At 38.7% G+C, this 10,197-nt stretch overlaps 1 protein-coding gene across 1 annotated transcript; it reads right to left on the bottom strand.

The window, feature by feature from the left end:
* Nucleotides 1–490: 490 nt before the first annotated feature.
* On the bottom strand, nucleotides 491–7,135 carry LOC136849142 (uncharacterized protein DDB_G0290587-like). The gene is made up of 2 exons (XM_067122205.1): nucleotides 6,487–7,135; nucleotides 491–3,128 (listed from the first exon to the last, which is right to left on the bottom strand). Exon 2 carries the CDS (start codon nucleotides 3,035–3,037, stop codon nucleotides 2,222–2,224), a length of 816 nt encoding a protein of 271 aa, XP_066978306.1. The 5' UTR covers nucleotides 3,038–3,128; nucleotides 6,487–7,135; the 3' UTR covers nucleotides 491–2,221.
* Nucleotides 7,136–10,197: the final 3,062 nt, after the last annotated feature.

The following is a 10,197-nucleotide window of genomic DNA, read 5'->3' as shown; positions in this document are numbered from 1 at the left end:
ACACACACACAAAGCTGATTTGTCAAATGGTGTAAAGTAATTTGGCTTCGTTTGTATGGCTTTTTAATCAACAGATGACAGTATTGCTCCTTATTTTGACAGTGTAATATCTGGATGTCAACTGCTGTCTTGGACCTATATTTCCTAAAAGTTCCTCGGATTTTTGTTTATTATTGCAGTTAAGATTTTTGCCATCGTTGATGGGTACTCTATCTGGTTATCTTCCGTAGAATTCGTGAGCACTTCGATATCGATTTTCAAAGAACTTTGTATATTAATTTACAATTACGCAAGGTATTATAATTACTGTCTTTTAGTTTTCTATATTGACTTAAGCACGCGCGCCACACAATTTCATCAGAAATTCTTCCAGCTTTACTCTCTTTGGGAACTGTGTTGCTATAAGAATAAAATCATTTAAATTCTTTACTTCGGCCGGACTATAAGGCTTCTCGCAACTTTATCTGCACAAGGATTTGATACCAATGTGTTATTAACTCGCTTTATTGAATAACAATAGTACATTGGATGTAAATGACAAAATACATGAATTACGTAAATATCACCATGAAAATTAGCTTGCAGTCAGATGAATTTTTTTTTACAGAATCTTGCAAATTTAAAAGAATTTAGTAGAGTCCAATTTCATAAGCTAAATAAAATCTATCAAACCCTAGTCATTAAAAAAAAAAAGGACTATGGAAACTAGGACTACTGAAAAAGCAGACCTTACAACTAATTCAACCATTACTTAGAGCTTAATATTACATGAAAGACATACAGAACAGAATTTCCAGTTTCATTTTTACCTTTCTCATATGTGTTCTTGAAATACTTTAATGTGGAGATCCTTCGTTTACAAATATAAAGCTCACTTGGACTTCTTAATCCCGAAAAAAACCGAGTGGATTGTATCTGAGGCAACCCACATCATAACAAAGAACACAGGTCAGGCGAGGAGGGTGTCGACCCAACAATCTCTCTCTCTCTCTGTCATTGGTACAGCAATCTCCTCGCTGGGTTCTCCGATCTTCTCGAAGAGAATTTAACTAAGATAAAGCTAACAACCAAACTATATTTGTCCCCTAAAGAGAAATGCTCGAATATAAAACGCAACCAAACTTGCGAGATGTGGACTCTTGTCGTACAGGAAAATTAAACTTAAATTTACTTCCGTTGCTATTGTAACAACATCTAGGAAATATTAACAGAATAACAAGAAAATCTTGTAGATATACAATTAACTTCATACTTTACTTGGTGGCTTCAGTGGAAAAAATTAAGATATTTCAATCTTTCATGTCAGGGAAAACAGACTGACAGCTCAACTTCCAATTAAGAGTCTTGTCAAGTAAAGTTATTGAATGACGACTTTTCACTGAAGACATCTACATTTTGGAATTCATCTGAATAACTCGAAGAGAAGTCTCTTCAATACACTGCTAATCCAAGTTCTTAAAACGTATCTGCAGCGGCACTCTCTATGGCCACTTGAGAAATGGTAAAAAGCAACTGGTCCCTAAACTGAATCAAAACACGGATTCTTCAGTACAGACTATCTAAACGTACTGGTGACTAAACAAGGCAAACATGACAGTTTTGTTCAGCAAAGAACTTAATGTAACCGACGACAATTCCTTTGCAATGTTCGGTTGCGTTCTTCAAGTACCCGAGTACCACTCAGACTATCTTAAATACAAATTTAAAATGTTCACAAGGGTATAAAAAACCACCACCTTTCTAACCAGACAGTACCACTGATAAGTCATTTTAACATTATGCTTAGAAACAAAAGAGCATCATTTATAGAGATGCATGGCACACATTTGAAAGACACTACCGTCTGCAGAGCTGACTTCTATTATTAATGTACAGTACACCTGAAGTTTCTCAGATGGCGAAGCATAGTAACAGACAAGCAACCATTAACATGTGGTCGAGAGATTTTAGTAAAGGGAGCCGTTCGGTCCTCATCATTCAATTTACGTGTGAACAAAAAATTATTACAAGCTTGGAAACTTGAATAGATACAGTCCCTCTGCTCACCAGTGAACACCTGTTGCGAGCGGGGTTAATTTAATACTCGTACCGATATTTTATTTTAGAATACTTTTCACTTTCTGTAAACTTATTTCATTTTTTTCACCTATCACAAATTTGTAATCTGGAACCTTATAATAACAGGCTCAACAAAGTGAACGAAAATGGAAATTATTACATCTCAAAAATTATCACTTGTAACAACTTCAAAAATCAACACTGGGTTGAAAAAACGGACCCTGGCGTACGTAGCCTGAAACTGGTCAGCTATCTTGCGAAGATCAGACCCAATAATGAAGCACAATACCCTATGATCCTTGTCTCTGTCCTTTTCTCCAGGCAATTCTCTCTCCCCACAAGTTGTCATTTCGACGTCACTGCTCTTGTTTTCCCGCTTTTTCTCTGCGTTCATTTCGGCACATGGTTCAGGCTCCAGTTCGTCGCACAAATCAGGCTCTATTTCATCGTACGATTCAGATTCTGCGTCGTCGCACGGCCCAGGTTCCGATTTGTCGCGTGATTCGGGTCCCTCCTGGTCAGGTTGTTCACTTCTGTGTATTTCAAGATTCGTGTTCAGTCGAAGTCGTGGCCTCAGACTTGAAGGATTATTCTTTATACTTACCAGGGGATTGCCAACACGCACGAATGCAGCAGGCTTGTTTTGGTTTTTCTCGTGTGGTCGAGTGGATGAACCATAGGTTGTCGATACACAAAATGAAGTTTCCTGATTTGTATTTGTTCTTGGCGGTAAAAGTTGCTTCATTGCAAATCCAAAAGGGGATGTTGGTGTGTCAGGCGGAGTCAGAATACCGGGTACGGGAAAAGCTGGGCACGGAATATTGATAGGATGAGAAATGGTAGTTTGGGAAGTAGACGACTGGCCATCTGGAGGAACAGAAGGGAAGAACACTGAAGCTGATATCTGTCCTCCTCCTGCAGCCGATGTCAACGGCCTTTTAGTCACGTCGGGTTGATGGGTATTGGGGTACGAGTCCATGTTTAATCAATTCTTACTTGATACTTTTCTTCACTTTTCAGAAAATGAATTGTTTTCCAATATCCTCTTTGAAATACGCGAGATGAAGCCACTGAAAAGGAAAAGACGGTACTTGTATTTACCTATAAATTTTTGTCCATGCAGTCCATCTAGCATTACAGATTTATCTTATAAACCTTCAGTTATATAAAAGTTTAATTATTATCTTTACGTACCATGAATTTCCACTAAATAACAAGTTACCTTCTTTCCCATATATATAATCTAGAGCATTCTAGCTTTATATATGTATGTCAGTATGCACAAATCCCAACTATCAATAGTACCGGGAGATTGGACAGGCAACCCAGTATTCTGTCTAGCCCAAACCCGATGGAATCGGGAAAACATATTTACTAAACGTAGTGAAAAACAAACAGCTAAATACCAACGCATGTCAAAAGTGCATTCCAGAAGCCGTTTTCCACAGCAAAAGGTAGAGGTAAAAATGAAACAGTCACTGTCGTATTCTGCCTTTAACTCTGTACTGGATTAACGATGAAGGTGTCACAGACTAAATTCTAAGGTAGGTGGCTGATTTGGAACTTTAATATTTCCCTGAGACGCTAATTTAGGTGTTTTAGATTTATTATTTTCTTAATCAGTGTACACAAATTAGTGGAATTACACAAGTAACTAGGTAAAAAATTAAAGTGACCGATGACACTCGCACACCGACGTAGAGAAAAAAATGCAAGGGCATACAAAAGCTTTAGTCTAAAGATAAAGACAAGTATAAAATCTTAAACATCCAAAACATATAGACAGGTATACAAACTATGTTCAAAAGCTTAAATCTCTTTTGAAACAGGTCACTGGAGTACAGAGCTCGGCATACATATGAATTATAGTGTCAAGTTCTGAATGAGTTTACATTCTATAGAATATGAAGTAGTGAAGAATGATTTGGTACGAATGTGATGGGTGCATTTTCTTCGAGGATCGTAGGGTGATTATGATTCAGTTCAGAGCGAAGGAACGTATCCCGTGTTTTGGAATAGGATTACAATGCTGTATGTCGGTATTTCTTTGCGGGGAAACAACCGAAAAAAAAGTAGTGCGTGCGAGTTGACTACGGTGCCTTAACAGTTGCAGGTTGTGTGCAACTGCATACGAATTTTTAGTCGGCTACTGGAAGGTATATTAAGTGATCAAAAATGTAATCAGTTACTATGATGGATATTACGTAATCAAAAATCTAATTCGTGTCAGCAGAGATACAAGTGGGAGAACTGAGGAAGGATGATTGGGATATATAAATCGAGTATCTCCGTTGAATTTGATGAGCATTGAGACTGTTTATTTTGAATACTTAATATTACTAATCCTTACTTAGAGAGAATTTAATTAGCTATGAGTGTTTTGTAACCCTTTTAAAGGCCTCGCCGATTCCTGTAGAGCTTGTAGGGATACATAAATCGAGCATCTCCATTTTAATTGATGAGCTGACACTGTTTCAATAATTTACTTATTCATATTACTAATTCTTACGTGGATAGAACTTAAGTAGGCAAATTTTCACATGAAAAATAATTTTGTTTCTATGACAATCTCTGTGTAAGAAATTAGTGTTTAATATAACACCCTCGTCTAGTCCTGTTAAGCTGATGCTTACACTAGTAGTCGGGGCAAGTCGTTTTGTTTTCATCCTTATAGGGTTAAATCAAAACGTCTGTTCGACAACCCAGGTTTTCCCTCTACCACTGGCCGGGGTTTGTTTACAGTCGCCCCAGTTACAAACGGAGACAATATCAGGGTAATGGACCACTCGACTTGAACCGCTGAACTGAGTTACCACAAAATGGTAATGTGTTTAAAAAACTCATCAATCCGAATCATTTTAATTTTACGGTTAAACGTGTACTATATAATTTATAAACTATGAATTAGACTTGACCCATGACTAGGATTACTTAGGCTGACGGGAGCATGAACATTTATCAGTAAGGAATTGTGAACTTTAAGTGACGTTGGAAGAGTGAACTCTCGCAAAGACTTAAGTTTTTCAAGAACAGTTACCAGTTTGAAACCTATTTTGAGATTCGAGGGAAACCTGCAGGCACATCCGTGAATTATATTTAACATTATCATTTTATTTACAAATATACCTTCAACTTATTTCCGAGATTACCAAAATAATAACGCCTTCAGCTACACCGATTTATTTCTACTGCTTGGAGATGGCATAATGCTGAACACATCGGCGTTTTCAAGCGTCAGGTAAATGTAGTTTTAATAGCGAATTGCCAACTCTCAAACTCGAGTACATGGACAAGGCGCCACCCCCGCCCCGAGGGTAATAGCCAACCCAGCTGTAGTCAAATGTCTTCTCTTCATCATCACCTTGCAAATACCTCGTTATCGGTGAATCTGCTGTAGTCAACTGACACCTGACTCTTGAACCTATATTAATGATGACGCTTATGTCTTTTAAACGCGTTTAAACCTAAACTGAACTATTTACGCGTTAATATTTATCAATTAGTCTTGTTCGTAAAACGAGTCCATTGTTACATTTGGATTTGTTTACGGGGTCAGCTGACATTAGGAACAAAAAAACAGAAAACAATTTCAGCTAATACCAGTTATATATATATAAATGAACTCATTCATGACCACAGTCCCATAATACATCCTATATTCGTTTTGCTTGGTAGCCTTCATAACCAAAATCTGAAAAGAAACTAAGATAAACGTGTACACCTTCTCTCCCCATGTGAACTTTAGTTGTGATGTTGTTGCAGTGCATTTTTCTACTCAATGTACCCTGACGGTTGCATCCCTGCATGGAAATTGGTCTGGAATCCTACACTTCCGATCGCAGTGTTACGCTCCGTAATGTCCTTGACTGGGGCCGCAAGATACCCATCTTCAACAGCATGAAAAAACTATTTCCCGATCAACATGCTGGTCAGTTTGCAAAACCGCACGGAGTTAAATTAAATAACAATCGCACATGGACGTACAATTTACAAAACAAAAGCTTCAGTTCGAGAGTAACTACCATATCCGGTCTTGCCTTATCCTTTTTATTTTGCTTTACAAGAGTTATTCATACCTACATGACATTACCTTCAAATATTTATATTAAATTTCCTTAAACACCGTTCTACATAAAACAAATCACGGTCATTGTTTAAATATTCAATATAAATACTTAATTTTTAACAAAGATACAAAGAGCTGATGGCGAAACTCATCCTCCTACTATATTTATAATGGAAGTTTACTCGGGATTACTTTTGTGGGTTCTGGGCTTACCACAGCGGCGTATTCGTTCTCGACAACAACAACAACAATTGGCCTCTCGCAAAGGCCTACACTACAACCAGAGGAATATTCGTAAAACTGCTCTGAAAACGACATAGCTAAATGTGTACATAACGTAAACTGATTTAATTAATACTTACAGAATTACCGCTCGGAGCTATTCCTTCCTCTCGACGACCTTTGCAGTGTATGTCCAACCACTTGTCAGATTAAATATCACCGACACTGACCGTATAGCTTACGACACTGAGCCACATTAGTCTTATTTGACAGTGCTGAAGAGAACCTTTGTCTTTACAGCGAAATCATTCTCTCTCAGCAGCATCGTGCTACCCGTCCATGCAAAGGAGCGAAATGCGCAGTTCAAAGCTTGTCTCGAGAGCAGACGGGGACGAAAGGCTGGAGAGAACAGACCAGGGAGGACACTGTGTTTACCACCACCTTCGACCCAGCGTCGATGTCTTTGCCCTCAGGGTATTCCCGGGATTGGCAGGTGTCTATCGCGGGAGGGCTGCGCGCGCACACCCATCTGGACGGTGATCTGTTTTTAACCAGTTTTTCTGGACAAAAGTATCCAAATAACGTTTTAGTATATCATTCAAACAATTGTTTGACTTGTTAAACCAAGACAGACTAGTGGTTCGGTTGATGTAGAATTACCTTAACGCACTGTACCGGTGCTCCGTAAAAGCCTTCGTGTTCAATCTTGTTTCTTGCGACTTGCAGTTCTTCTCTTAGATATTATCAACAAGCAGATTACCTAATTTCCATATCCACAATGGGAACGCATACGTGTAATAGTTATTAATCTAGAGCGCAAAAATCTATTGTTAGCTGGAAACTGTGGGTATGAGCTTGCGCTTGACTGGAGAGAGAGAGAGAGAGAGGCGACAGATTAAAGAAAACCCCAATTTTAATATTTAATATACACAAAGGGATAAATTTTATTTTCGTCAATTTTAATTTATACACTGTTAGGGATAAATTTTATTTTATCTATTTTGAGAAAATTTAAACTACATTTTGTGTGTATATATATGTGTGTGTGTGTGTTTGTTGTTTTTATGTTTATTTTTACTCTTATGGAATTTTAATTGCTTGTAGTGTCCCTCGTTAAACGCTGGAGTTATATTTCATATTTTTTCGTAAAAAGTAAATCCTTTTGATGCCTTTTATGCCAAATTATGAAAGGGCCTGATTTAATGGCAAGCAAGTGTGTGTCAGCGTTGAAAGCCTCAGCGTATGAAGTGTTCAGTTCTGTACATTTTTCAAAGCAGGAAATCAAGGAAATTAAGAACGAAAATTTAAATTTTTTTAGCAGAGATTGCGACGCTGTAAATGCACACACACACACACACACACACACACACACACACTCCTAATAATGGTGGCTCCAAAAATAGTGGAAACTTGGTTGCTGCCATTTTTACACTCCATCAGTTGAGTGGTAAAGAGTTCCGTGTGCAAGAACGTCTGTGACATTAGCTGTTGTTTTACATGCTTTTATTTAATTTGACTTCTGCGTCTGTCTGTCTGTTTAGGTCAAATCTTGTAACTCAGTTTTCGACCTGTTCCCCTTCGTCCGATGTACTTGAAATTTTGCATGGTTATTCAATCCCGGTGATAATACGACCTTACGTGATCAATAAGTCAGCAGTGGTCACTAGTGACCCTACAGTGACCTTTCCGAGTATCTCAGGAATTGTATGAAACTCTTCGGATTTTTCACAGCTTCTTTGACTCGCTAGGATCTATCTTCTATATAACCCATCCCCCTTCCCTCTTCCATTCCCTCTCCCTTCCCAGTCCCTCCCCTCCCCCTCTACCCCAGCACACGATTAATTGTTAATTTAGCTGTGTCCTCCCCTCCCCTTCCCTCTTCCATCTCCTCCCCACCCATCACCCTCCCCTCCCCTCATCCATCCCCTCCCTCACCCATCCCCTCCCCTTCGAAAGACACATCAAGTGTTAATTTAGCTGTGTCCTCCTCCCCTTCCCTCTTTCCCCTCCCCACCCCTCCCCCCCCTCTTCCATCCATCCCTCCTCACCCCACATCCCATCCCTCCCCTCCTCCTCCCCCCCTTCCATCCCATCCATCCTCTCCTCCCCCACCCATCCCCCCTATCCCCTCCCCTCATCCATTCCCTCCCCACCCCTCCCCTCCCCTCATCCATCCCCTCCCCACCCATCCCCTCCTCATCCATCCCCTCCCCACCCATCCCCTCCCCCATCCCCCCCCCTCATCCATCCCCTCCCCACCCATCCCTCTCCCCTCATTAATCCCATCCCCACCCATCCCCCTCCCCCTTCAGCACACATCAAGTGTCCTCCCCTCCCCTTCGCTCTTCCGCCCCTCCCATTCCCTCTTCCATCCCCTCCGCCTTCCCCTTCCCCCCTCTGCCTCCCCCTTCCCTCCCCTTTCCAAAGAACACAATCAAGTGTTAATTTAGCTGTGTCCTCCCCCCCCTCCGGAGCAAAGATCAAGTGTTAATTTAGCTGTGCCCTCCCCTCCCCTTCCCTCTTCAATCACCTTTCCCTCCCATCCCCCTCCCCCTCCCAATTCCTGAGTATAAGATCAAATGTTAATTTAGCTGTGTCCTCTCCCTCCCCTTCCGTCTTTCATGCTACATCTACCCTAGGTCTGCATTTTCCAGCTGCCCCAGACACAGTCTCCGATTTCTCAACCAACCCTGAACACTCACACCAGCAGCTTTTTTAAGTTTTGTCTCAATAAGTGCCAAAACATTCAGTCTCCTCTTCTTAAACAAATACGTTATCACCCCTTTTACTTCTCGCCTGTACTATATCCTCGCATTAAAAGACAGGAAGACGTAGTATTTTGTCATTTCTTTGGGCAATTGCAGGATGCATGCAGACTATGGAGCTGCTAAACTTATGACACCATATATATATATATATATATATATATATATATATATATATATATATATATATATATATATATATATATATACATATATATATATATATATATATATATATATATATATATATATATATATATATATATATATATTGAATCTAATTGTCACTTTTTAACAGGTATGTATGCAGTTGTAATAACCGCAATATCTGTTGTAAGCTTATCCAAAAAGTGTGAAGAAATAAAGAAGGTTATATATTTTATATATATATATATATATATATATATATATATATATATATATATATATATATATAAGCACCTGTTCCCCTTAGTGAGGTGACTACACAAAACATTAACCTTTTGGGATGAGGTTGATAGTCTCATGCGCTTTTCTACCCTGACTGGACTCACTACAATTGACTATCTGCCAGGTAAATATTTCGCTGTTTGGAACATCGTGGGCTTAATAGATTTCTCTAGAAATTATTAGTACTTGATATTTTATTCAAATTTCGTTATCTTTTATGAGAGTGATGCAGAGATCATTTTTACCATGCTACACAGCTACTTTGCCTTATATTCCTTGTTACCTTGCAATTATTATTTATTTATTATTATTATTATTGTTGTTGTTGTTGTTGTTGTTGTTGTTGTTGTTGTTGTTAACACATAAATGACATCTTTGCGTACATCCCCGTGCTGCCATGCATTCATATGTCTAATAGAAAGCATCTTTTAGACCTACATTCATTTAGGGTATATATATACAGTATATATATATATATATATATATATATATATATATATATATATATATATATATATATATATACACACCCACGAGTGTTCATGAATATATGTATACTCCCAGCATTTTGATGGATTGAAGCTTATTCATAAATTTTATAGATTATTATGGCCAACGTCGATAAGTTAAAATAACACATTACCTTTTCATTTCCCT

The sequence above is a fragment of the Macrobrachium rosenbergii genome, chromosome 20 (genome assembly GCF_040412425.1).
Source record: "Macrobrachium rosenbergii isolate ZJJX-2024 chromosome 20, ASM4041242v1, whole genome shotgun sequence".
Classification (NCBI taxonomy): domain Eukaryota; kingdom Metazoa; phylum Arthropoda; class Malacostraca; order Decapoda; family Palaemonidae; genus Macrobrachium; species Macrobrachium rosenbergii.
The sequence above is the reverse complement of the archived record's forward strand: the minus strand, read 5'-3'. Positions and strand labels throughout refer to the sequence as shown.

Bases quoted from the DNA above. Each gene is read 5' to 3' on its own strand.
- LOC136849142 (XM_067122205.1), bottom strand. From the start codon at position 3,037: ATGGACTCGTACCCCAATACCCATCAACCCGACGTGACTAAAAGGCCG.